Below are 27783 nucleotides of genomic sequence, written 5' to 3'. Positions count from 1 at the left end.
TTTAAAGTATTTAGGTGCCTAAAATGATCCTATTAGGCACCAATGGGAGTTAAGACACTAGATGCCTATCTCGCTCATCAGGTGCCTAAATGCCTTTAAAAATATAGCCCTAGAGTCCTGTGCTGTAGCCTTTACTCAGCTAACAGAGCTTGGTTTCAGTGGGGATGTCGCCTGAGTAAAGACTGCAGGATTGGTCCCTTTGATAGGCTGCTGCTCACGGCATGGTGGGTGGACTTCGTCCCCAGCACTGGGCTGCCCCTTGAATCCTAGGCAAGGTCCCCGGATCTGGCGTACAACAGATAAGCCCTTCTCTCACCAGTGAACTCATCTCACAGCCAATACTATGTAAATGCACAGTCCAGCTGTTTACACTGCAGAGTTTTGCTTTTAATGTTCTAGCTTTGGCTGTATTTCTAGATATGGTAAGTCACAAAGGGATGAATAGTTGGGTCCTAAACTGTATTTGCTGGTGCTCTGTAAGGCGCTGGCTCCTCTCTGCCTCCTCCTTGGTTTCAGAGGCTATACTGCATTAAATGAACTAAAGCTACAAGGAATTCTCTCCTGGCTGTTATTTTCCAGGTTAGCATGCGTATACATTATGTGTAAATATAGACTCTCTCAATAAACCCCTTTCGTATCTGGCCCAAATTCAGCCACGGTGCAAGTGGATGCAGCTCCACTTTACCTGCTTACCCTTTGTCTGAATTTGGCCCTTCATCTTTTTCAGTGTAGCTGCTATAATGTGTGTATCTTTTGAACAATACAACCATGGTACTTTGCATTTACAATGCTCTTTACAGCTTCCAGACACTGCCCAAACAATAGCCAGTTAATGTTCCACTAGTCATTGGGGCTCCCAGTGTTATTCTGCCAGGTTCTGCAGTCTACCTAGGCAGCAGCTTGGCGATTTTTAAATCAACATGGGGATTTCTTCATGAAGTACCCGATGGCCTGCAAAATCTACACGTATTGAGTTTAGATTCTCTGTTGAGAATTGTATTTGATGCATTATATCTTGAATTTAAAGTCAAAACATTCTTAAAAGCTAACAGAGCCCTGTTCCTGACAGCTTGGAAAGTAATTAAATCAACCCAGCATTATTTAACTTGCTGTGGAACTGCACAGACTATTCTGTCACTAATTTATACATTAACCCATGTTATACTTTACAAAGGTGCATTCTCTCTCCATCTTCGGTGGAATTTTTAATGGACAAATACCATAAATGAAAGGGACAACACCCCCACCCAGAGCCTTCAATGAACAGCTCCATATGCTACTCCAAAAAAACCTCCCTGTAGTTTGCCTGTGGTATTATAAATGAAACAGGCAGCTAGAGAGCAGAATTGGCACAACCCTAGAACGAAAAGCTCTGTGCAGTGGTGGGGGCTGCAGTGGCAGTGGAGAAACAGTCTCATCAAGTTACAAATTGCAAATAGTCCAAGAAAATCAGGGAGACTGAAATATTCATAAAGTTTATACTCAAAGTATTTTAAAAACTGTAGTATGAAGTCACCTACAGTTGCATTTCATTCTTCATCAAAATATCTTTTTTCAATGAGCAAATTTGTTTACGCAGAGTCTATATTGTAATGAATGTTTCTCACATGGCAATAGGCCAATCTTCATTTTTATTAACCATATATTCTAAATTAATATGGATCTTTTCAGAAGTGATGTATTTAATAAGACAGTTATCTACTGTTATCAACAATATGTACTACAGCCTGCAAGTCACAATCTGTGCACATTAAATGGAATATATTATTGCTTGTTAGCCTATTTAGACTCTCGTTATAAAAAGATTTTTATACAGAATACAGGGTTATGACAAAACTAGCTAAGTAGTTTTCATCTTGAAAATACTACATCAATTTCTTCAACAAAGGCTTGGATAACAGCTGAGACTTTATGAACGGTAACAAATATTTCTAACAATTCAATGATCAGTTTACAGAACGTTCTATAGGACTCTTTCCTGGTAATTATTTACATATGCGCTTTTTTTTTTTAAGTTGATAAAATATAACATGGAACATATGACTCAAAAGAACTTCATACCAAGATCATAAAACATTTTTGAAAATGCTAAATTATGTCAGTTAAAAATCATACATCATTTTGTCTTTAAAGAAAAATATTTCTCCTGTTGTAAAATATTAATAAGTGTGTAATAAACTAACTTAAAATGAATTTCATAAAAAGTTGTCTTTCTGTCCACAGATTACCAAACATGCTTTGGTCGAGATTCTGCCAACTGCTTCAACCTTATAAATAGTTCCTTTATATGAACTAGTGACAGTCTGACGCCAGAAAACCTACAACTTTTAAACAGTACCTTGATAAAGGATCCAGTAATTAAGAACATTAAATATATATAGTCACTCAAAGAATTCAGTGATTTTCCTTCAAAAATCCTTTGCCAAGAAGTTGGGATGCATAGGTTGGGCAGGCAGCCCAAAGTTTGCTTAGCCCTGATCCTGCAACTGGATCCACACAGACAAACCCTTATGCTTGGATCCATGGAGGTGCTAGAATCTGAATCAATGGATTCAACTACAAGATCAGCACCTTATTTTGTCTCTATATCATGCCAGCTGGGTCAGGGCAAGGAGAAAGCAATGCCAGGAGATTGGAAAAAATCACATTTTGGCCTGAAGAAGCCAGGACTGATCACAGAGTCACAATTTCAGTGTGTTCACACTACAAACAAGGGAAATCTGTACAACAGGTTTCAGTTCCAATATTCTGCTCTCCTTGTTCATGAAATTCTCATCAGGAAAGGTCATTTTGCCCTTAGGGATATAACCATCATCACTTCCTTAAAGCAAAAGGATAGATAGCAAAGAAGGTAACATCCAGGGATTGACCCCCCATTCCTTTTGCAATTGAACCTCCCATGAACGTTAAGGGCAGCTTTAGGTAGGGAAGAAATGGAGAATTAGCCCTGTGCTGAGCACACAATAATCTGTCCCCATACCCACCCCTCATCTTTACTCAGATCAAAAACATTATCAATTCCTTTGCTTAAAAACAAAACATAACTAACACCTAGATTTAAGACACAAAACAACTGTTTTGTCTTTCACAGGTGGACCTTTGTTCAGGTTTCAGATGCTAGCTGCTCTAGTCAAACGCTACTTTAACAAACTCTAAGTGACCAGGGCAAAAGTTAGAGCTACCATATCACATTATCTTAGAGAGAGACTGTCAGGTCAAATCTGACCAAAAAGTTTAGTTTTCCAAAAATCAACTTTTCCAAGTGTAAGACCCTGCTGAACTCTCCATCACTTGGAGTCCTTAAATCAAGACAGGATACCTAGCTACAAGATTTTCTCTATAACTACATATTATTGAGCTCAATGCAGGAAGTACTGGGTGAAACTGTCCCACCTGAGGCATGCAGGAGGTTTTGCTAGAAAGCTAGAGATGATGATAATGATTCCCCCTGGCCTTAAGCTCTTTGATTGTGAACCATTAGAAGGGTTTCTGTGATTTGTTTTGTTTTAATCCCAGTGAAAAACATTTTTATTTGCTGTAAATACAATCCTTGAGTGTTTGAAACTCAGACACTGTAGCATTCCCCTTGTGCACGAGAAACCATAAAACTGACTAGTCTATTATCACTATCTAAGCTGTGAGAAATGCAGAAGATAAGCAAGACAGCGTAAAATAGATGGTTAACACAGCTTTCAATTGTAATAATGTCTGGTGTTAATAAAATAACACAGAAGAGAAAATATATATTTTTAAAAATAGGGGTTTTAACCGGACAGTGACCTTTTAATGTGATAACAAACACAAACAAGACAGTCTATAGCGTTGAGTAGTCCTATATTTAACTAAACGAATCACATTTGAGCTTGCAGTTTTTGGAGGAGGTGGGATCCCAAAATGTGGAATTTGCTATTCACGGAGGAATTGAGCCTTCCAACTGCCAGTCCCAAAAGGAGATTTCTTGAGATGCTTTTTGGCATATTTATTCCTCCCACTCCCAATCAAAACATGTGGGGAAAAACGTTGCATGCCTCTTACTGGACACAGGTAAAATGTTACTAACTAGTTATACAGGTAGATAGTATCCAAACAAAATACCCAGATAAAATTTTCAAAGCAACTGAAGATAAAACCCCTGTAATTCAGTTTTCAGGTTTGGAATGTATTTATAATTTTCCCATAGTCCTTTTAAAGACATAGTTATTAAAAGATCCAGTGCTACAAACCACTAAATCTACCTAATCTAATCTAGTTCATACACACATTGTACAATATTGCCTAGTTCTCACTACATACCAAGAGGAAAAGGTGTTGACTTGAATTACAGTAAATGTGCTTTTTTTAAAAAAAGCATGCAACAAACTTTCTTTAGCTAATATATAGAAATTGCCTAATACAGTTAGAAAAAATAATTAGACTGAGGCTAGAGACATATTTGTCAAAGGAAATTAAGAGATCGGACTGAAATGTTGGAGCTTGTCATTTTAAGACTCTTAAAATTCTCAGGTTTATGTACTCTCCCTCCCCCAAACATTACAGCAATTTTTACAAAGCATATTGTTGGGTCCATTATTTTTGCTACTATTCTTTTATTATTAATATTGCTATTATTTCAGAATCATTTTAAATCCCTCAGATATAACCATAAGCAGCTCTGTTCTCCATCTTATGCAACTTCATGCTTTATTCTTACTTATTTGTGGTCTGCATGGAGAAACTGTCAGTGTGTTGCAGTGACAGGTCAGGAATCCGTTGGCTCCTAAACATTACAGGGGACCTCAGGTTCTTAAATCACAGAATAAAATACTTCCTTGCACCTAAAATAGCAAACCACTTTGAGACAGCAGTCAAGTCTTCATTAAAAATTACAAGAAAAACCCCTAGTAGAAAAAGCTTAACTGCCACGAAGTCTTTGAGATACTCCAGACTCCTAAAAATGCTCCACAGTTTTGGGGAATGGGTGTCTCCAAGCATAAGATTTTGAATCACCTGAATGATCTATTATATCTAGAGAAATACCCCACTAATCTAGCACATGTGACTGTTTGAGAAAGCTGCTCTCTGCTTAGCAGCTGATAGAATGTACAGTACTTCTCTTTACTGCATTAACCTACAGGATTTGCTCTACAATTAACATCTGATGCACCTTTTTGCTGTTCTTAATCAACAAAATATACATGCTGTGACTACTACGTCTGTTAGATTTCCCCAACTGCTCTCCTGAGTCTGTACTTTGGGGAAGGCATCCTCCTCCTGTGGTTCACTTGACAATGCCTGTGTGTTAATGGGATTGCCTTAAGCAACACAATTTTTTTTTTTTTTAAAAGAGAGAGGAGAGGCATGTGCTCATTAGCACCCCTTCTTGGGTGGCAAACTGAGGTTTTTCTTTGCTACACCCTCCTTCCCTGTAGTAAAATAAAATGGTATTATTTCAGGTCAGTTCATAGCATGGCGTGTTAGCAGAGGAGGGTGGCACTTCACAAGATATGTACCCAGAAAGAAGGAACAGAATGCAGAAGCTAGAAACCACCATGATGGAGGAATGAGCAGCAAAAACTATGGGGGTTTGTAAATTGTGAAATGTCGTATCTGACAATGTGCTAGTAAATCACATCTCAAACTGCAAGTCTGATGTTTGACTCACATTTCCAGTGACCAGAATTGCAGCTAATTAGTTAGCTCGCCTCCTCCATTAGAACTGTCCGGTCTAACCAAAGCATACTCCACTTGTATTCCCATCGAACATGCTTCAGCAGCAGTGTTAGCCAGTACTGTATTAAAGACACTTGCTGGTAATTTGGCACAGTTTAAAACCATGGCAACAATCGTTTTATAGCTAACACGATTCTTTGATGTGGATTTTTTTCTAAAGATAGTTGTAGTTCCTTTTTTCTTTTTTTATGGATTTGTAAGGAGATAGATCTTATAAAAAAAAATCCTGTGAAACGGTCCATTCCTGCTCTTTTCAGATCAGATGTTTGCTTTCGAATCTTTCAGGCATTGTCAAAAAAAAATTCTATGTTTTATGAATTTCTAAAACAAAGTTAAGAAAAATATCTTCCCTGCTCAAAAAAATAAAATAATAAAGCTGCAATTTTTTAGGGTTAATACTGATCTGAAACAAGGGTGCATGAATGACACCCAGAGAAGTGAAACAAGAGGTGTATGTATAATTTCACAACTAGGACTCATGCCCCGTGGCACCTGCTACTTGGCTGGAGAGGGCATACGGCCCTCCCCCTTGTCTTCTGTCTAAGGTCACTCTTCCAGCTCCTCAAGAACTGATTGAACATGCAATGCACTTGAGGTCAGAGTTCCAGCAAACAAAACCTTGACAGCATGTTTAAAAAACAGAAGCAGTTCCCCCCTTCCTTGCTCATTAAGACCTGTCACAGCAGGGTCCCACTGTGCTCTCCAAGGAAAGCTGTGAAGACTGGCGCAGAAGCGGACCTGTAGTGGGATCTACCATCGAGGAGGTAGGGAAAAGCTTGTACCAGCCAATTGCTAAAGTTGACAAATCCAGTTCTTCCAAGAGAACCCTGGCAACTCCCATGAAGTGTTTGCGCTCCATGCGTCCATAGTTCCCCCAGACTATCACCTTGGAAATGAGAGGGGGGGGGGGGTCACAGTTAGTTCTCAAGTAAAGAGCAGCAGGAGATTCATACTTTCATTTTTAAAAAAGAAAGATATTCACACTGAGCCAGATCCAAAGCCCATTCGAGTAAATGCAAAGACTCCCCTGGACTTTTATGGGCTATGGATCAGACATCCAGTTTTTACATCATGGAAAATGCAGTCCTAAAATTTCACACCTTGCCATACCCCATTCAAAATATTAAGAGACTTTAGAAAAAGTGTTGGACTTGTGCTATAAAATCCTTGACTGCTTCTATTAGGCCCCAAGTTTATTTTTTGATATGGTTTTGCAAAGCTTAATATAAGATTTTTTTCCCCCAGAAAAAAAAAATGTGCATGCACACAAGTTTGTGTGTATTTTGTCTTGGGTTTAAATATTCTGCAGAGTTTGCAACAAACCCTGGAACATTGGACAGAGACATCAAGTCTCTCTGTGCCTCATTTCCCCATCTGTAAAATGAGGATACCAGTACTTACTTTCTCTTACCCTTGTCTGGTTAGGCCCTGATCCTGCCAGCTGATCTGCACAATCCCGTTAACAAGAATCTCAGCGAAAAAGAATTTTTTAAAGATATTGAATTCATTCTCAGAGCTGAATCTTTCAGCCAGAGCTCAATTAACTCCCCTTAGTAGCAGTGAGAAGAGACAGTAGGTCTGCAAATCAAGTGTGGATCTAGAGGAACAATCTGGCCCCATATATTCCATTTTTCTTTTAGCTTTGCATCAGCCTGAAGCTTGAAACACAAACAAGACCAGATGCTCATTTCTCCTTCAAACTGTTTGAGTCATTTAAGCCCTTTTTAGGAGTGGAAGAATCGGGGGGGGGGGGGGAAGTCTAGTGATTTTAGACATGTTTGGATCTGCTTAAATAAGGGCCAGATTCTGATACACGAACTCACATTGAGCAGTACCAGGACTACTCCGATAGGAATCAGTGGAATGATTCCTGGAGTAAGATACCAAACAATGCAAGGAAGGGTGACAAATAAAGTGCCAATTTTAAAAGTACAAATATCCTAGGCACTTAGTCAGCTCCCTGATAAGTCTCTCCTGTGCAAGCATCCTGTACTTGAATTGGATGTTCATGCAAGTTTCATCACATTGTAATTCAGGGGGCAGTATACTTGTTTATATTTAAGTATTTTAAGTTATCTTTTGTGCAAGCATTACCATGGAAATTGAATAGACCGAATGTCACAGAAGAGGCCTGCTGAGAGAGAGGGCAGAAACGGGTCCACTGAACTGGAAAAACCATGGACAGACACTAGGTGTCAGAGAATTAAGTAGCAGCACCAAGAGCAAGCTCCACATTTGCTTTTGCATCCAGGTCTTGTGAAACATAACATATGGTGATGACACATGGTTACTCACCTGGAGAACAGACCAGAAGCTACGGATTAGCAAGCTAGCTCTGCAAGACAAGATGCATGCTTGGAGTTACATGGAGAGAAAGGGGAACAGACAGGGGGGGAAGAAAGTCTCCAAGACTACAAGGAAGATCTAATGAAAAAGGGCTGACAAAGACACAGGCAGCGGTGAAAGCGGAATCACACTTACGATGCAATGGATGGTACAACAGATGCAGTAAGGGCCATCAGCAGTGAAACAAACAAGCAAACTGGAAGCTTGTGCACAATCAAAATGGTCCCATTTGGTTCCAAGACAGAGGTGATCAGAGACCTCAGAGTGAGGCCTCGGTTCTGCAGAGGAGGAGATGATGATGATGATGAGCGTGATGATGATGACTGAAGATGAATGGTGCCATCTGACTAATCCCTAGCAGCTGCCAGCTTCCTCCCATAGTCTCTGTATTAGCAGAATATTGCAGCTTTCTCATGGCAGAGCTGCTGCCTCACCTGTAAGGTATCAGTAATGGGGAGGGGAGAAGATACATGCCAAATTAAGTCAGATTATTATTCAGAGAGCTAGAATTCAGGGGAGCTAGACACTGAAGTCAGTGGTTTGGCTGGGGTATAAATTAGCATAGAATTCTACCCCTATTTTTATTCTCTTTGAATAAGCTACAATGAGACATTAAGCTGCCTTTTTTTTTTTTAAGTTACATAATTCAAGTGGAGCAGGCCTGGGAATAGTGGAACCACTGAGTTATGTCCAAGGATCCCACCCTGCTAGCTCTGCGTATGTCATTCCTGGAGTACTGCTCTCCTGCTAAGAGCCAACTATCTGAGCTATTCCCCAGCTAACAGTGCTGTAAGTGAAACATCTCAGAGGGCATCATCATTCTTTTGCCTTTGTTTAGTTACTTTTTGTTTGCAAATAGTTTTCACTGCCCCAGTCAGCAGTGATGGTTGTAGCTGGGCTTGTAGCTGTGACTAAGGTTACTAAATGACATGTGCTGTGGGGTGTCCTGCACAGCCATCGATCACCAAGAATTACTGACTGGCGAGGTGACTGCTAAGGCCAACATCCATCTTGTCAGACACATGGGGTGTGTGGAGTTTAAATCAGCATATAGAATGTTGGATACTTCCTGAATGTTTTCCACAGAAGCAACTGGTTCTCTATGACCATTAATCTCTTATGTGCACCTGGTGGGTGTGGGTTATTATTATTTTTTTTAAAAAAACACTAAAATTTAAAGAGGAGGTTGAGGACATGCAGCCTACGATAATCAGGATCCTGTACTGCATTGGGTTATGCTGGACTCATCACTTCTCATGGCGACAGTGACATGGACACCCTCCCACCTTACACTGGCCAGGAGAACGTGCCCTTTCTTCTCAGACAAGGACTTAGCCACTGTGATCCAGGGTAAGTTGTTGCAGCTCACTCTACTTGGGGGTGAACGTGAAAGCCACACAGCAGCTGTACCTTGTAGAGCATGTGACAATGCATCTCCGAAGAACAAAAGCTGATGGTAGCCCATCCCACAGGTTTGCCTTGTACTCCACTGGCTTCCCCTCCTTTCTGGATTGACTTAAAATTCCTTATAATTTACAAAACTCTTCCTGGGCTTGAATCTGGCTACCTGAATGGCTGTCTGACCAGCATCCCTGAGCCATCAGCATGCTGCATGCCAGAGGAGCAATGTGGATGGAGAAGTTCAGGGTGCAATTCCAGAGCTCTGGGGGCAGAGTGTTCTTGGCAGCAGGGTCCCAGCTGTGGACCTCCTTACTAGAGGAAAACAGGCTGAGCCAGACCCAATCATATTCCTAGCAAACTGCAAGCCCCACGTTTTTGCTAACACATTTCCCCAATAACATACCCAAGGGAGTTCGATGGCTGGGATGATGGGAAATGGGTTAGGCTAAAAGACGTAAAAAACAAGGGTGATGTCATGCTAGGAGTCTACTGCAGGCCACCTAACCAGGTGGAAGAGGCTTTTTTTAAACAACAAAATCATCCAAAGCCCAAGATTTGGTGGTGATGGGGGACTTCAACTATCCAGATATATGTTGGGAAAATAACACAGCAGGGCACAGACTATCCAGTAAGTTCTCGGACTGCATTGCAGACAACTTTTTATTTCAGAAGGTTGAAAAAGCTACCGGGGGGAAGCTGTTCTAGACTTGATTTTAACAAATAGGGAGGAACTCATTGAGAATTTGAAAGTGGAAGGCAGCGTGAGTGAAAGTGATCATGAAATGGTAGAGTTCATAATTCTAAGGAAGGGTAGAAGGGAGTACAGCAAAATAGAGACAATGGATTTCAGGAAGGCAGATTTTGGTAAGCTCAGAGAGCTGATAGGTAAGGTCCCATGGGAATCAAGACTGAGGGGAAAAACGATTGAGGAGAGTTGGCAGTATTTCAAAGGGACACTATTAAGGGCCCAAAAGCAAGCTATTCCGCTGGGTAGGAAAGATAGAAAATGTGGCAAAAGACCACCTTGGCTTAACCACGAGATCTTGCAGGATCTTAAAAAATAAAAAGGAGTCATATAAAAAAATGGAAACTAGGACAAATTACAAAGGATGAATATAGGCAAACAACACAGGAACGCAGGGGCAAGATTAGAAAGGCAAAGGCACAAAATGAGCTCAAGCTAGCTACAGGAATAAAGGGAAACAAGAAGATTTTTTATCAATACATTAGAAGCAAGAGGAAGACCAAGGACAGGGTAGGCCCACTGCTCAGTGAGGAGAGAGAAACAGTAACAGGAAACTAGGAAATGGCAGAGATGCTCAATGACTTCTTTGTTTCGGTTTTCACCGAGAAGTCTGAAGGAATGCCTAACATAGTGAATGCTAATGAGAAGGGGGTAGGTTTGGAAGATAAAATAAAAAAAAGAACGAGTTAAAAATCACTTAGAAAAGTTAGATGCCTGCAAGTCACCAGGGCCTGATGAAATACCTCCTCCATTAGCTCCTTGAGTATTCTAGGATGCATCTGAGCCTCTAGCTATTATCTTTGGAAAATCATGGGAGACAGGAGACATTTCAGAGGATTGGAAAAGGGCAAATATAGTGCCCATCTATAAAAAGGAAAATAGAAACAACCCAGGAAACTACAGACCAGTTAGTTTCACTTCTGTGCCAGGGAAGATAATGGAGCAAATAATTAAGGAAATCATCTGCAAACACTTGGAAGGTGGTAAGGTGATAAGGAATAGCCAGCATGGATTTGTAAAGAACAAATCATGTGAAACCAATCTGATAGCTTTCTTTGATAGGATAACGAGTCTTGTGGATAAGGGAGAAGCGGTGGATGTGGTATACCTAGACTTTAGTAAGGCATTTGATACGGTCTTACATGATATTCTTATCAATAAACTACGTAAATACAACTTAGATGGGGCTACTATACGGTGGGTGCATAACTGGCTGGATAACCGTACTCAGAGAGTAGTTATTAATGGTTCCCAATCCTGCTGGAAAGGTATAACAAGTGGGGTTCTGCAGGGGTCTGTTTTGGGACCGGCTCTGTTCAATATCTTCATCAATGACTTAGATGTTGGCATAGAAAGTACACTTATTAAGTTTGCAGATGATACCAAACTGGGAGGGATTGCAACTGCTTTGGAGGATGGGGTCATAATTCAAAATGATCTGGACAAATTGGAGAAATGGTCTGAGGTAAACAGGATGAAGTTTAATAAAGACAAATGCAAAGTGCTCCACTTAGGAAGGAACAATCCGTTTCACACATACAGAATGGGAAGAGACTGTCTAGGAAGGAGTACAGCAGAAAGGGATCTACGGGTTATAGTGGACTACAAGCTAAATACGAGTCAACAGTGTGATGCTATTGCAAATAAAGCAAACATGATTCTGGGATGCATTAACAGATGTGTTGTGAGCAAAACACGGTAAGTCATTCTTCTGCTTTACTCTGCGCTGGTTAGGCCTCAACTGGAATATTGTGTCCAGTTCTGGGCACTGCATTTCAAGAAAGATGTGGAGAAACTGGAGAGGGTACAGAGAAGAACAACAAGAATGATTAAAGGTCTAGAGAACATGACAAACTGCAGCAAGGGAGGTTTAGGTTGGACATTAGGAAAAAGTTCCTAACTGTCAAGATGGTTAAACACAAATAAACTGCCTAGGGAGGTTGTGGAATCTCCATCTCTGGAGATATTTAAGAGTAGGTTAGATAAATGTCTATCAGGGATGGTCTAGACAGTATTTGGTCCTGCCATGAGGGCAGGGGAGTGGACTCGATGACCTCTCGAGGTTCCTTCTAGCCCTAGAATCTATGAAATAAGTAGAGCAAGAAAATGAGAGAACAAGGGAGAAAGAGAGATAAGGAGTGGAGAGAGAATAGGAAGCAGGGAAACCTAGCACTGTGGGGAGGCAGAGAGAGACCACCTCCCTTGGATATGGGTAGTGCTAAATAAATTTGCATGGCACTTAGATACCAGAGTGATAAATACAATGGACAGACAGACAGACAAACTCAGGGACAGTTCCAGACACCAGCCAACCAAGCACATACTTGGGGCGGGGCGGCGCTCGGGGTTTGTTTGGTTTTTTTGGTTTGGCTGGGCGGTGCTGGGGCGGGGAGGAAAGAGACTTGGGTGGCGCGGCGCTCGAGGGGGGAGCAGGGGCTTGGGTGGCATGGTGCAGCGCTCAGCGGGGGCAGGGGAAGGCTTCGGCAGCATGGCGCTCGGGGCGGGGACTTGGGCGGCGTGGTGCGGTGCTCAGGGGCGGGGACTTGGGCGGTGCGGCAGTTGGGGAGGCGGGGTTTGGCGGCACAGCACTTGGGGGGCAGGGACTTGGGCGGTGTGGTGCTCGGTGGGGCGGGGGCTTGGGCAGCGAGGCGCTCTGTGGGGCGGGGTTTGGGTGGGGCGGTGGGGGGCAGGGGGCTGTCAGGGGGCAAGAAGCGGGGGGCGGGGTCAGATAGGGGCAGGGGCCAGACCATGCCTGGCTGTTTGGGGAGGCACAGCCTCCCCTAACCGGCCCTCCATACAATTTCTGAAACCCGATGCGGCCCTCAGGTCAAAAAGTTTGCCCACCCCGGTCTAGATAAACAACAAAAACAAGCTGCATTCCATGATTCTTTAGCTATCGCAGGTACTTTGTACCTGGTAATGGAGAAAAATGGGCATTTTATCAGTACAGCCACATGCCAATGGTAACCCAACAGGGTTTTAAATCAGAACCTATTTGAATAGGAGGACATTTTTCCTCTATGTTTGTCAAATCCAGATTGAGTGCATTTGGTACAATAAGTTATTGATTCATAAACATATCCCATTATTGTTAATGACTCTGATTCCTTAACAAACTCCATATATTTTGGTGGAGGCTGAGTGCAGAGAGGGGAAGACATCTCATTTCTTCTCCAAGGTGCTCTTACCTGTAATACTTTGCCTTGTGGGCTCTCCGCAAACAGTAACACCTGGTTGTACAGGGGGTCTAATGATTTTCGAGCCACTTTTGTCTTCTTTTTTGCAATGCACACTCCGTTTTCTAGTAGATATGCCTTGATGTAAGCAGCTGAAAGAAAAATGTATTGTCAGCTAGAATCATAATGGTTCATGTTAGAAATGGGAGGATAAAACTTCTCAAATATTATGAAAGAGGTGTTTTCAGCAAAGGATTTTCTATCGAACTGTATTTTCAAGCAAGCACATACAGTACGTGCTCCCAGCTGGGCCAGGAGGCAGAGTCTATATTCTACCTGTCCTCAAGTGCTCCAGGAGGAAGGGATGCATTGGGCTCCGAGTCACTTCAAACAGGCTGAAACACACTACCTGGAAGGGTTTTGGAGCCGGGTTTGGGGGTCAGTCCTCGTGCCTGAATGATATCCACTTCTAGCTGTCCATTTCGCTCCTGTAAACCAATTTCCACATCTCCTACATAACAAACCAGAAATGATTGAAGAGAATCAGAGAGCAAGAAGGCTTTTACATAACAAATCTGATTGTTAAACTGTTTAAAAAAAAACGCATGTCATGCACTGGTGACAACTGCAAGAAAAATGTTGTCCCAAAGTGCCTGTTTCCCTCCTGCATTACTCCAGCACAGCGTTAGAGGGGGGGTAACTCTGAGGCAATTCGAGCCCACATTTCCAAAAGTGATCTCTTATGGTCTCCTAACCCCAGCTGTGGAGGCTCAGGCTGGTGCCATCTAGTCTCTAATCCCCCCAGAATTAGATGCCACTTTGGAAAATGCAGTTGTGATGCACCACAAGAAAATCCTTAGAGTATTCCTGTGCTTCAGCGCATCGGAGAAACGCGAAGCTGCCCAAGATGCATTTAGAGAATGCCCGTTTTGGCTTGACCTTGCCTTTCGTATTTGAAGTCTGTCGGAGGGACAGGTAATGCTGCACATTACATAGCATTAACTTAAACAGGATGACACAAATGAAGAAAATCTAATGGACAAGCACATTTTATCCAACTGAGAACAGGGTTTGGGGCATGGGAAGAGAAGTGCTGGGCAGGTTAGTGGGTGGCTCATGGGAGTGGTACATACAGTACTCATTTTAAACTGATCTCTGCCTTTCTGTTCCTTACCCATGGAGGTGGTGGCCAAGGTCTGACGACCAACAAATTGTGCAGGACCCATGCTCCCCAAGAAGTCACTAAACTGCCCAGCAGATGCCAGATGGACTCCACTGAAATTCAAGCTGCAAAATAAATTGATTTTGGCAAATCATTATTTCAGTACTTGAAAGCAACCTGCTCAGTTAACAGTCTGATTTAATGTATGCCTGAAATGAACAGCTATCTTACGCAGACCTCTTCCTTTCAGAGCTCATTGATTTCCATGCAGTCTAGTTACACATGATGCAATTAAAGTCCCCTTCCCCCCATCTAATAGTGCTGGAGTAGTTAGCTGTGATTACAATATTTCTTTATCTACAAATTAATCATCTAGGATAAAAAAAAATCAACTTTCCTGTCCCTAGTTCAGGTGCTTCCCATCACCCTTTCCCTGCAGGATTAAAGCTGAGCAGTATCTGGGGTGGCCTGTTATTTAGTGCCTGGTAGTTGTTCCTCCTTCCCCCTTTTTTAAAAACAAAAGAAGGACAATAGTGCTTTGGGGTGGGAGGGGTTTCGAAGTGACTGAGCTCAGGTGAGGGATGCCAAACTAAGAAACCTCCCCCCCTCCTGGAATATGCATCTTTCCTGACCCACAGAGACCCCATCTAAGGGTGGGAGTAGTACATTTTGCATTCAGTATCAACTGCTTTTGCAGTCTGGCAGCATCCAGCATGTTCCCTGGGTAGTTTTCATTCAGCAAAGAGTCTAAAATGGTCATGAAGACTAATCCTGCATCCCATGATGAATATGCAGGACATACAGACTGTACCTTCAAACCGTGGTGGGTGGATACAGCACTGCAGCAGAAATAATATGGAGCTGTAAGGGATGCAGGCTTGTGATATGAACCCATTTGCAAGGCACTTATGGCCTTGTCTACTTTGGGGTTTTAGCCACTGGTGTAGCTACATGGGTGCAAACCTACAGTGTAGATGTGGGGCACACAAGTGTAAGCTGTGCCAGTGCAAATCACAGTTTATACTGGTGCGCTGCATTTACACTAGGGGCTTGTGCCAGTGCAGCTACACAACTGCCTAAAAAGCCCTTGTAGACAAGGCTTGAATTGTGTCCCACGGGTTCCTAGTCTGTTTATACATATGATTGGCCCAGCTTTTGACCCATCTTCGCCATGGAAGCTGCTACACATGAATCCTAAGTGTAATTATGAGTCCTCTGTAGTCACGTCCCCACAGGCACATTTCACAGCTTCTTAAAATTGGGTCCTTAAAACAAATCTGTAATAAAGGGTCAAATGTTCATTAACGCTCAGTCTCAAATCAGTACAAATCAACTTTGCAAAATGGTAGCTAACTTACACTAACACAGGGGTTGGCGAGGGGCTCTGCTTGGCCGCAGGGCGGGGGGAGAGACATTAGACCCACGAATATACTATTTAGTCAGCTGCAACTACTCTTATTAGCTATCCACAAGCCCAGCCCACTGCACATAATTATTTCCCGGCATGAGTAGCAAACCTGCCCAAAGAGATCAGAGAGCGCTGGCAAGATAGCCCAGCCTGAGTCCCACACAAGTAACTGATGGAGCATCGCACACTTACACATTAAAGGCCAGATTTTCAAAAACGCTCAGCAAGTTGGGTGCTGGGTTCTGTGGAAAATTTGGCTAGAAGTGTCATAGTGGGAGCTGCTGGGTGCTGAGCACCTGGAAATCCAGCCCTGAGCGCTTTCGAAATTCAGTCTAGTGCAAAACGCCCACAGATCTGCATTAAGTGGAGCACAAGCTTGGGGGAAATTTCTCCTTGAATTAAGAGTTTTCACCATGTGTCTGCTGGTTGTGCAATAGTTCCAGGTGGTATTTCCAGACAAGCCTCACATGGCATGATCTATAATCAGCACTAATTGCAGATGATGCTGATGCTTTTGCTTTATTTTGGATTCAGCTGCTGAAGTCTACATCAGTGATTCTTCAGCTAAGAGAGGCACCTCCCCATGAAGCATGCTATCCTGTGCGGGAAGGTGTAACTACTGGCTGCAGTATATCAATGCTATGCTATATTCCCACTTCCTGGCTTTCTTCTCCCCACTCTGCTGGAGGATGGAGTCTGTCTGCTGTGCTCTGAGGCAGCACTTTCCCAAGTTAGTGCTGCTGGGAGCAGAGGAACAAGACAGATATACTGAATGTGAGATGGAGCCCTGGAGAAGGGACCTTTGAGTCCAGTCCTGCACAGAGACAGTGTTTACTACTCAGGCCCAGCTCCAGGCTCCAGCCCAGCAAGCAGCTGCTTGGGGCGGCCAACGGTGAGGGGAAGCACATCCAGGTCTTTGGCGGCAAGTCCCTCACTCTCTCTCGGAGCGAAGGACCTGCTGCCGAATTGCCGCTGAAGACTGAAGCGGCAGCGGTAGAGCTGCAGATTGCGATCGTGGCTTCCCCCCTCCCACCCCTTTTTGCTGCTTGAGACGGCAAAAACCCTGGAGCCGGCCCTGTTACTACTGGGAGTAGTGAGTGGCTGGTGGGGGTGGGAGGGCCAAAACTGAGTAAGTGCATGTGGGTCACAGCACCACTCAGGTCATGATGGAGGGGCCGTGAAGCCAAAGCTATGGGGCACTGTGCCCCCCCCCCCCGCACCAGGTCACAATGCTACTCAGTCATGTTTGGCCCTGTCATCCTGTCATGACAGAGGGCTGCAGGGCCAAACCTCAAAGGACAGCAGGGTGGCCAGTGCTGTTTCTCCTTGCCACTACCAGAGAACCAGCTCCTGTGCCACCTCTCCCCACCAGGGGCCTGCCTGGCCTAACCCCACTTCCAGCAGCCAGAATCCCCTCTGCTCTGCCCCCAAAGCTTGCTTAGTGACAGCTTCAAGCCCTGCTACAAGTGCAGGGAGCTGCGGGGAGTGCTCAGACGGGGGAGCTGGCCAGGAAAGGGGCAGGAGGGTGCCATAGGGAGGCAGACATGAGAGGGTTTTACCTAGGGCTGAGGGATGGGGCTCCATGGGTGATTCCATTTTGTTTCCTTGCACTGAGCTGGAGTTTTGTTGAAGAAACTCAGAGCCGGAATCCCTTGAGGCACCTTGTGTCGGGCACCCCATGTGAAAAAATTGCTGAGGGTGCCCCTGTGAGCAGCCCTGTGGCTGTAAAACTTCCAGTGCAGAGATTTCCCCTCTCCGGATGAGACACGTGGGTTTAGGGGGGGGGGGAAATCGGCATCCCTGCCTCTCTTGCTTTAGCTATTGTTCCCATCACTGGGTGTTCCTCCAGGATTGCCCAGCAACTGTGTCCTGCATGCTGCCATCTCTCCCACAGCTGGAATCTACACAGGGTCCCCAGTCACTGCCTGTTCCCATGGTGGTCTTCTCTGGCCACTGTCCCCACCCACTCCACGCAATCTGGAACTGCTTCAAGTCCACGCAGCCCTAGCCTATGCCTATGGCGCTGCACCTGGGTATCAGCCACCCCCTCTTGCCTTGTCAAAAGGCAACTGCCACTGGAGGTGGGGAATGGGGAACGGAGTAATTACATGGGTGCGCATGAGACCCCAGCATGCTCGAGCTGCCGGCGGTATGTCCCAGGGAAGCCAGCGTGGCTACCCACAGTAGTGAGGCACCATGCTTGGTGTTCGCACTCAGGCTAGTTGGTGAGAACTTCGTAAGAGCACTTCTGTCCCCATGGGCGTTGGCAATAATCCTGGGACAAAACAATAGTTCCTGCCTAGAAAAGTATTATGCAGCCTCAAGCCACGACTTCTGCCTGGGAACAGGAGAGGAGAAGAAAATAAAGCTGTCTAGAAAGTTAGCAAGCCTGAGAAGAAAGATCTGCAGCAAGGACTGAGCTAAATCTGCTAAAATAAGGACCTTCAAAGTCGGCTTGATGTATTGTATGTGCCCCAGTGCTTATACAGCAGCTTGAGAAGTTGCACTGGCATCTGGAAGGAAACCACTGGGCTCTTCTGGCAGAAAGTTAGGTGGAGTAAGTGAGAACAAATTGTTTCCTTTGCCATAGTTCAGATCAAACGACAGCTCTTGGGAAGACATGCAACAGATGCCAAACTTAGCAAGGGATGCACAGTCCCGCTGCTCTCAGGGGAGAATCATCACTTGGAGCTGTCAAACTCAGGGTTGTGAAGCACCAATGGACAGTTTAGCAGAAGACCTACCCCTGCCAGGGGGTTGGCCGCCACCTGGGTGATCTATTCTAGGGTCTAAACTCAGGTACTGCAGCAGACTGAGATGCATCCATATCCTGGGTCAGTACAAGTTTCTCTTTGGAACTTGCAGTGTGGCTCTGAAACCTGCAGGACTGAACCAAAGCACTTCTGAAAGCTCCCTCGTTTCCTCCTTCTGAAATGGACAGCAGCCCCAGAACAGCTCAAGTGTGACTAGTCACTCATGGCTCTGGTCTTTCAAACTCAGGCTGGCTGTTCCTGAGAGTTCTCCCCCTGCTGTTTGCTGCTTCACAGTACACAGGGCACTCAGCAGCTGACTTTTCCTACCAGTCCTTTGAAGAAATTCATCTGTTTCTCTCCAACTGCCCTTGATTCAGCAATAATCTTTCCAATTGAATTCTCAGGTTGGGAGCATTGGCAGAGAGACACGGTTTACAAGTAGGCCAACCTCACACAAAAGAGGCAGCTCCAGCTTGGGTTACAGCCAGCAGATGGTTTTCACACACACTGGAGTGAATCTGAAAGGGCTTTATTATCCCCTCGCTGAGTATGCCTCAGCTCTGGCCTCATTTCCTTTCCTCTCAAATCAAGCACAGCGGATATGGAGAAGAGTCACTTTCCTTCCGAAACCCTCTACCCTACTGTCACAATCTCTCCTTCCCTCAGTCTGTGACATATGAGCAGAACGGGGCTTGTTTAATTAATCATAACTTTTTCTTTTTTTGACATGTGTCAACTTCAGCATATTTTCCATACAGTTTAGAAAATGAACTCATGGGGTTCTTTTGTTTCCATTCAATATTCAAATTCAGATGCTATTTGACAAAAGACCCTCCACCTTAGATAGAGGAAAAGGCCACAAATCAGCTCTGACCACATAATGTGCTGATTTTTCTTCTCCAAACCCAACAAAAAGCTGCTAAAAATAGCTGCCAGAAATAAGGAGGTAGCATTTCTCATTGGACTTGCAAAGTGACTGCTATAACTAGTGAAGCCCCTGGGACCAGGCAGAGCAGGGTTGTTGCTGCAGTACTAGCTCATGCTGCAAAATAACACATGCAAAGATTGTCAGGTGACATTTGTCAGCATTTTCACAAGATTGGCAGAGAGCCTTTAGACAGGCAAGTGCAGGAGCTGAAGCCAGGGCTGGCCTGAACATGGCTGCATCCCAGCTGGCTGAATAGAAACGGGAATCCATTTCTCTGCCACGGTCCTCTGCTCCCATTTACACTGACTAGAACCCTTTTGTCATGGTGGCATTATAATGAAATTAGGGCTGATGGATTTTTCACACGGAACTTGACTCCTTCACTGACCTACAGGCATGTACAGCACTGGGGAGGACCTATTCTGTGTGATCAGGGGAGATCGAGGGGCAGCTTGGTTTGACCCACGGCTGCAGTAATCTTCAATAGAGAGGTGTAGACCAGAGAGACAAGCAGAACAAACCATGGCCGTGCATATGATGATACCATGGCTGTTATTGAGTACTGATACTGGAACATTCAACGCCACAAGCACAAGCCCCTACCACTTGGGCTAATGGAGTAGACCAGTGGTTTTCAACCTTTTTTCATTTATGGACGCCTAAAATATTAGAAAAGAAGTGTGGACCACTTTGGAAATCTTAGGCATAGTCTGCGGACCACAGGTTGAAAATCACTGGCATAGACCGTATCAGAGGGGTAGCCATGTTAGTCTGTATCCACAGAAACAACGAGGAGTCCGGTGGCACCGTTAAGATGAACAGATTTATTTGGGCATAAGCTTTTGTGGGTAAAAAAACCCACTTGTCATTTTTTTTTTTGGAGCAGACAGCTAAGCCGGATTTATTGTTTAATTGTAAACGGCAGGCTATTACAGTTGCTGTTACTACCCACTAGAGGGAGACAAGATCACAGACACAGGCTTAGTTTATTAGACTTCTAATGCAATGCACCATGTTAATCCAAACAGCCATGCAGCGTTAGTACTCTGGCAGACAGATTTGCAAAGATGTTAGGTATGCAATGTACTGGCAAAATATGTATTTAATTACCCTTGTTGGGTTTGCAAATGGAGTAATTACATGTGCAAGTGATTACAAATGTACCTCCAGAAGTACATTTGTAAGAACTCAGGTGTGCAAAATTACATGATTTGTGCACACGATCCTAATAATTGTGAGAACAAATTAAGCCTGTATTCACATATTTAGTTATACACCTTATGACTTTAGAAGTCTGCCCGGTGCTCTCTGCAGGCTGCATGCCTATCCTGAAGATTGGTGCATCTGAAATCTGTCCTATTTAGTGCAGTGTAGGTATGGCTTAAAAGGCCCCAGGCCAACTGTTGATGCAGCGCCAGTGGCCCACCACCTGCCCCTGTGTTCACCTGATGTTGTGCATAGCCCAGCAAATGCCATTGCTAGTTTTATGCCCTTCACTGCCAAAAGAGACAATTCCTTCTTTGCTGGACCATCTCCCTTTAAATATATTCAAATTCCTGAGCTGCTTTTTCAAAGCCTGTTTGGGAACGGATAGTGGTTTGAACAGTTAGGTGGACAACGCCAATGTCAATAATGAATGGTTCGAAGAAAATCCAGAGCACCAGAGCTTATCGCCTCTGTCCCGAGTACAGCCACGCTCTTCCTCTCCTCAGCCCAGTGCATGGTGTGTTATGCATTAAGTACGCAGAGCTCCTCCCAGCACAGCCAGCTTTGGAAAGACACATCATTAATTTCTTTTCTTGTCCCTGTGGAGTTTGTGACCTCTTTTCACATCTATTTTTAAATCACTTCTGGGATCTTGTGCACCTGGTGCTGTCATTAAGTTATAAAAAAGCTGGCACTTGCCCTCTTACAGTTCACATACTCTGGGCTCTTTCTTTCCAACTTCCACCCCATTTGGTGAGTCCTGACTCTGAGTATCAGTGTCCATTGGAATATACCATTCGCCTCTCTTCACAGTTGAGCCTCCCTAACTCTCTTTTTAGACAATTGCTTTGCCTTTGGTGCAACTCAGAACAACCTGGCGGGTGCTCTAAATCAGTGGTTCTCAACCAGGGGTACGTGTACCCCTGGGAGTGCGCCGATATCTTCCAGGGGATACATCAGCTCATCTCAATATTTGGCTAGTTTTACAAAAGGCTACATAAAAGCACCAGTGAAGTCAGCACAAACTAAAATTTTATACAAGGTCTTATTTATACTGCTCTATATACTGTACACTGAAATGTAAGTACAATATTTATATTCCAATTGATTTATAAGTATATGGTAAAAATGAGAAAGTCAGCAATTTTTCAGCAATAGTGTGCTGTGACGCTTTTGTATTTTTATGTCTGATTTTGTAAGCAAGTAGTTTTTGAGTGAGGAGAAACTTGGGGGATGTAAGATAAATCAGACTCCTGAAAGGGATAGAGTAGTCTGGAAAGGTTGAGAGCCACTGCTCTAAATTGTGCCAGCTTGCAATGACCTATTAATGGCAGGCACTCACCACTGGAGGACCCTGATGCAGAACTTCAGTTGTGTCTCTGCCTCAGTTTCCTCTTACGGACTATCAATAACTTCTTCAATGAGGTTTGTAGATAGTGAACCATGCCCCTTCAGGGGTCTTGCTTATTTAATCAACAGCCAAACATGGTATGCAAACAAGCCTTCAATCCAGCATCCTAGCTGGAGGGTTCAGGTATTCTTAGTCAAACAGCCCCCAGCTGAGTCCTCCTTTCTACTCCTTTCAGGGTTTTCATGTGTAAGAGTCTCACAACCCAGGACCCTCTTCTGGAGTCAGGCCTCCTGCCTTCAGGAAGGGTTCCTTCCAGCGGCGTAGGGTTCCTTCCAGCCGACAAGGCCTAGCGCGGCAAATCTGAGCACCCACGGAGAAGCTCCGCTGCTCCAGCTCGCCTCCTCTGTGAGCGTGCGGCCGCGTCCTGTTGGAGTTGGGGCGGGACTTTGGGGAAGGAGTTGGAATGGGGGCAGGGAAAGGGTGGAGTCGGGGCAGGGCCAGGGGCGGGCAGGGTGACAATTATTTCAGGGCCTATGGGAGGCAAAATCATTAATCCACCACTGGTTCCTTCCCTGGCCTCTGCAGCTCTTCCCTGGAGCAGTGCGTAGTTCCCCTACAACCTGGTCCTCATGCCTCTGTCGGTAAAGTCCTTTTGCTGTGGCTGAGCCTCCCGTTAGGGTTTTGCCCCTCATAGCTCTCTTGGGACCTTTCCTAGATCCCCTTTTCTAGTGAGCTCTCCAAACAGCTCCCCTGAGAAGTTCTTCTCCTCCAGAGCTTTCTCTGTGTTCTGGGACCTCCTGAGCCTTTTATTAGGCTCAGCTGCTCCTTACCTAATTAAGTGCCTCCTGGCCACTCAGGCAATTAACAATCCACAGGTGGGTCTGGGCTGGCTCATTCTCCTTAGCTGAGCCTGTCACAGGTAGGGCGGGTGTCTGATCCCTTCAGTGGGCCCTATGTTACCCTGTGACATGGCCGTACATGGGCAGTTATGCCACCACAAAAGAGCTGCAGCAAGTCTCTTCCCGCCCCGTGTAGGGTCCTGGGGTAGAGCCATTGTGCCAGAGAGCCCCCCAACGATGGGGATATTCTGTAACAGCATGGCAGCCCCACCCCACTGGGTCCATGCCAGGCTCCACCCACTGGTGTAAAAGGGTCCATATCATGCTGCACAATCAGGGCTTCCACCCTCCAGCTCATGAGGTCTGTCCCAACTCTTTTCAGCCATGTAAATCAAATGACTCAGTGAGCTCTGCAGGATCAGAATATCCAGCCTGAATTTAAAACCAACAGAGAGGAAGTGCCTTGCATAATGACAGGTTTCAGAGTAGCTGCCGTGTTAGTCTATAGCCCAGGAAAGCTTATGCTCAAATAAATTTGTTAGTTTCTAAGGTACCACAAGTACTCCTGGTTTTTTTTTTTGGTTTTTTTTAAAGAGAGGAAGTGATTCCCCTTTGGGCCCTGGGCCTTACACCTGGTTCACACTGGTGGAACTGGGTTAACTTCAGTGAAGTTACACAGCCACAGCATATTTAGACAAAGGCTATTTTCACTCCCTTCTGTAATTTTCATGGATTCACTAACACACTACAAGCAACAGGCTACTTGTGATCAACTCAAGCTTCAGAGTAGCAGCCGTGTTAGTCTGTATCGGCAAAAAGAACAGGAGTACTTGTGGCACCTTAGAGACTAACACATTTATTTCAGCATGAGCTTTCGTGAGCTACAGCATCCGAAGTAGTGAGCTGTAGCTCACGAAAGCTCATGCTGAAATAAATTTGTTAGTCTCTAAGGTGCCACAACTCAAGCTTGTCAACTGTCTGAAATGGGCCACTCATTACCACTTCAAAAGTTATTTTTCCTCCCTTGGTATCCCTGCTGTTAACTGAATTGTCTCTTTAGACGGACCTCACACTTGGTAAGGCAACTCCCATCCTTTCATGTATTTATACCTGCTCCTGTATTTTCCACTCCATGCATCTGATGAAGTGGGTTCTAGCCCACGAAAGCTTATGCCCAAATAATTTTATTAGTCTCTAAGGTGCCACAAGGACTCCTCATTATTTAAACATGAAAACATTACTCAGAGATACTACAGTCAGTGTTTTCCACTAGGGGGTTAGGATTCCAATATTTCTCACAGCCTAAAAGGGAATGTCTCAAAGTATATATTTTTAAAGGCTCCTCCATTGTTTTGTATGCAATGTGAAATATAAAATAGAGAACTCCTTCTGAAATGGCATGTGTTCAGAGACAGGATGCTGCAAGGATCAGAAACTATCATTTTCTAAAGAAACATCCCACTCTTCCCCCCCACACACAGTGTAAACTGTCAGTAATAAGTGAGTTGCCTGAATGTGACCACACTACAGAATAAATGCAGCAGTTAACTTTTTAGAGTTGAGTTAAGACTTTCTTTCATAGCTTCAATTATGACACAGGTCATCCCTCTCTTTCTGTCTTCATACACTGTAAGAAGCATGTGTAGCTGTCTTTCTCAAGGAAAGGAGATAAGTTTCCTATAAGACTGAGAATGCTGCTACATCATCCCTTCATTGGAGGTGTGGAAGATTTCAGGAGGTTCCACCAAGCCTCCCAGTTTCCATGAAACAGAAATGTCCTGTGTAATAATTGGGCATCCCAGCTGTTCATAGGCATAGTTTGATTTCTATATTTGAGCAGGCAGCTCCAGTCAGGTAAATGGGGCTATGCGTTAGGAAGGCAAATTCCATGGCCTGCCCGAGGTTTGCAGGTTTTGGGGTTTTTGGGGGGGGAGGGGCAACACCCCATCTGCTCCCACCAAACTATGCCCATGGTTCTGTGTAATAATCTAGCTCATTTTTAAGGCATCCCAGCATTCAGATTTTATAATCTCTATCTAGTTTAGTGACCAGCTGAATATCTGTCAGCTCAGCAGGATGCAGAATTTCTTTGTTTAGGTTGTAGTATTTAACCCAAACTATCTCATTTTAATGTTGACAGCACACAGTGGACATTATTAGTCAGTTGCATGCCTGAATTGCTACAAGAGACTAGTTCTTTGGAACATGTCCAGTTAGGCAGCATGAATCCTCTTTCTTCCCTGGGAACCTTCACTTCACCTATCTGTCTTAAGGTTTTCCATAAAACCCATCACCATACTGTCTTGAAGTAATGACACTGCTCTGTTTAGGCATCTCTATTTAGCTATGCAACATTCTTTGCTATTTGAGCTCTATGCCAGCTCTTCCACAAGCTCTGCTGACATATTTCTAGCTCTGATCCATAGCCCTCTCCCCACCAACTACCCTAGTACTTTCTGCAGCAAAGCTTTCTACAGCATGATGTACCAGCTAGTTTTCTGTAACAGTGTTCTCCATTGGTATTGCAAGTTCCTTCTGTTCTATTATTTTTGGCCATGTTAACAATGTTATCAAAAGTTCTTCAGTGAAATATGCACAAGAGACCTCTCCCACCCACCTTATTAGGCAAGCTCCTGGTATCCCACCACAAAGTAGCCTCAAACATACTGGATTCAAATCTACTCTGACTACATTACAAAGTTACATCTATTAAGCAACTGAAATTTTCCAGTTCCTTGAGTGGTTGCTTGGGATGGGTTTCCCTGTCATTATACATCTAGATATATTCTCTCAATACCACATTTGTCAAAACTTTAAAGAGAAGACATGGCAAATGACAAGGTGTCCTTGCTGGACAGGCTTGCTAATTTCCTCACATATTACACAATCACTCTTCTGCACCTTCACTAGTCACCACCTGCCGAGCTCTTCTGGGAAGAGCAAATCACCTTTGCTTCCTGCAACCTAATCATCCCAGCAGTAGTTAGCAAAAACAAGGCCTACAAGCACCACACATTATAGCCTCTGGCCACCGGCAATCTTCTGTTCCAGGGCTGTGTGTCCTCACATAGTATTTAAAAAATAAATGGCTGGCAGGAAGTTATGTAACAGTCCCTGCAGGGGGGCTGGAACAATTTGTATAGTGGCGGTGCTGAGAGCCACTGAACTGTAAACCCTGTCTATAATGGAATCCACTTCAAGGTAGGGAATGATGCAGCACTGCCCCCCCCGCACCCCTAGAGTTCCAGCTCCTACAAGTCCCTGTTTCCCTCCTGAATGTCGTGTAACATCATTTTGTTCAGAGGGAGCAAAACCCCGGTATAACGGAGTTTGAGCAGAGTCAAGATAAGGCATGGAGGGACCAGGCTCAAACCTGAATTTCTTTGCTCCTTGTTAAACTATCAGATGTTTGTTTGTAAGTTCCAAACACAAGCCAAATTCTGATCCATTTGCTCAGGACACTGTATGCTGGGCACATACTGAAACAGATAATTCTCCTCCTTCCAGACCTTTTCAAATACCTATTTTTGAAAATTTCTCTTGAAAATTATTTCAAAGTACTTATTGGTAACAGCACAACTACCGTGCTGCAAAAAGATTAAATAAGTGAGGTTTTTTTCAGATAACAAAGATTAAAGACCGCCATTATAAAGGCTCTGGTAAGCACCTCTTTTTTAGACCCAACAGTGCTTTAAGATATATAAGAATATGGTTAACACAACTTTAAATGAAATCATCTGGATTTCACACACAGTGATAGTCACACTTAATCCCCACTATAAACTAGGTCGTTTAGAATTTTACACAAAGGAAAATTTACCATTGTAATTCTATTGGATCTGAAATGAGATGAGTACAACTCTTGCTAGCCACATGCCCAATTAATTAAATATATGCGAAATGAGCCATCAATCTATTTTTTAAAAGCATGTATAACTCCAAATTACTGAGAGCAGAGATTCTGTTCCCTCCTTCAGGAAAAAGAAAACTCCTGAGCTTCACCTGCGGACTGAAAGGTACTGGGGATTAATGGGCTGTTGTTAAGAGATCTTCCAGGTAGTCCTCCCCTCATGGAGGATTATAGAAAATACACTCCGAGTTTCCAAAGCCAGCACTTTTGGAGAATGGGCCTAGAACCTCCTGGAAAGAATTTGCATACTGATGTACGGCTTGAAATAGTGGCACAATCTTATCTTGTTAAAGATTGGTTTGTTAAAGGCCTTCGGCTAAGACGGTCTCTGTCCTCATTATGTCTGTAGCAGTAAGAAACCAAGCACTAAAGAAAACCCTGCCAGAGCTAATGTGGTCACATGAATCTCCTTTTCTCCTGTTGTAATTGTGTTCTGCAGGCTGCGAGAGAGGCAAAAATGGATTTGGTTTAAGAGAGTCTAAATTTCTGGTTCTCTAAACAACTCCCCAAACGTGTCTCTTCTTTGTTAAGAACAAGAACGCTAAAAATAATCCAAAATCCCAACATGTTTCTAGCACATACAGCCCTATGGGCTCTTTGTGCTCTCAAACCTGTTTGCTAGTCACTGGTGCTTCTGACAGATAATTGCAGATACCTGGGGGGATTCTCAAGGAGTTCAATTAACTGAGCTGAGAAAAACACACAACAAACATTTATCACCCTTTCCAGAGGAGTATGGGGAGGGCTATCCCATGCCTAGCAGAGCCCTCTAGAACATTATGACTTCTTATTTGAGAAAAAATGGTTATAACAGGAATTTTATAGCAGCTTTAACAAATACATGGGGGT

At 44.0% G+C, this 27783-nt stretch overlaps 1 protein-coding gene across 4 annotated transcripts in view; it reads right to left on the bottom strand.

Annotated features, from left to right (window-relative positions):
• Nucleotides 1–1464: 1464 nt before the first annotated feature.
• RIMS4 (regulating synaptic membrane exocytosis 4) overlaps nt 1465–27783 on the bottom strand; it is a 75477-nt gene continuing 49158 nt past the window's right edge. The window contains exons 3-8 of one of the 4 annotated variants that reach the window (XR_005587806.1): nt 14552–14664; nt 13787–13888; nt 13390–13529; nt 8191–8489; nt 8005–8044; nt 6482–6595 (exon numbers count right to left, since the gene is read on the bottom strand). Coding sequence is in view for 2 of the 4 variants with exons in the window: in XM_039498385.1 (XP_039354319.1) it covers nt 6377–6595; nt 13390–13529; nt 13787–13888; nt 14552–14664 (574 nt within the window). In the remaining 2 variants the exon portion in view is untranslated. The other 3 variants (XR_005587805.1, XM_039498385.1, XM_039498386.1) reach the window with 3 other exon arrangements.

Source organism: Mauremys reevesii, linkage group 13 (genome assembly GCF_016161935.1).
Source record: "Mauremys reevesii isolate NIE-2019 linkage group 13, ASM1616193v1, whole genome shotgun sequence".
Lineage (NCBI taxonomy): Eukaryota > Metazoa > Chordata > Testudines > Geoemydidae > Mauremys > Mauremys reevesii.
The sequence above is the reverse complement of the archived record's forward strand: the minus strand, read 5'-3'. Positions and strand labels throughout refer to the sequence as shown.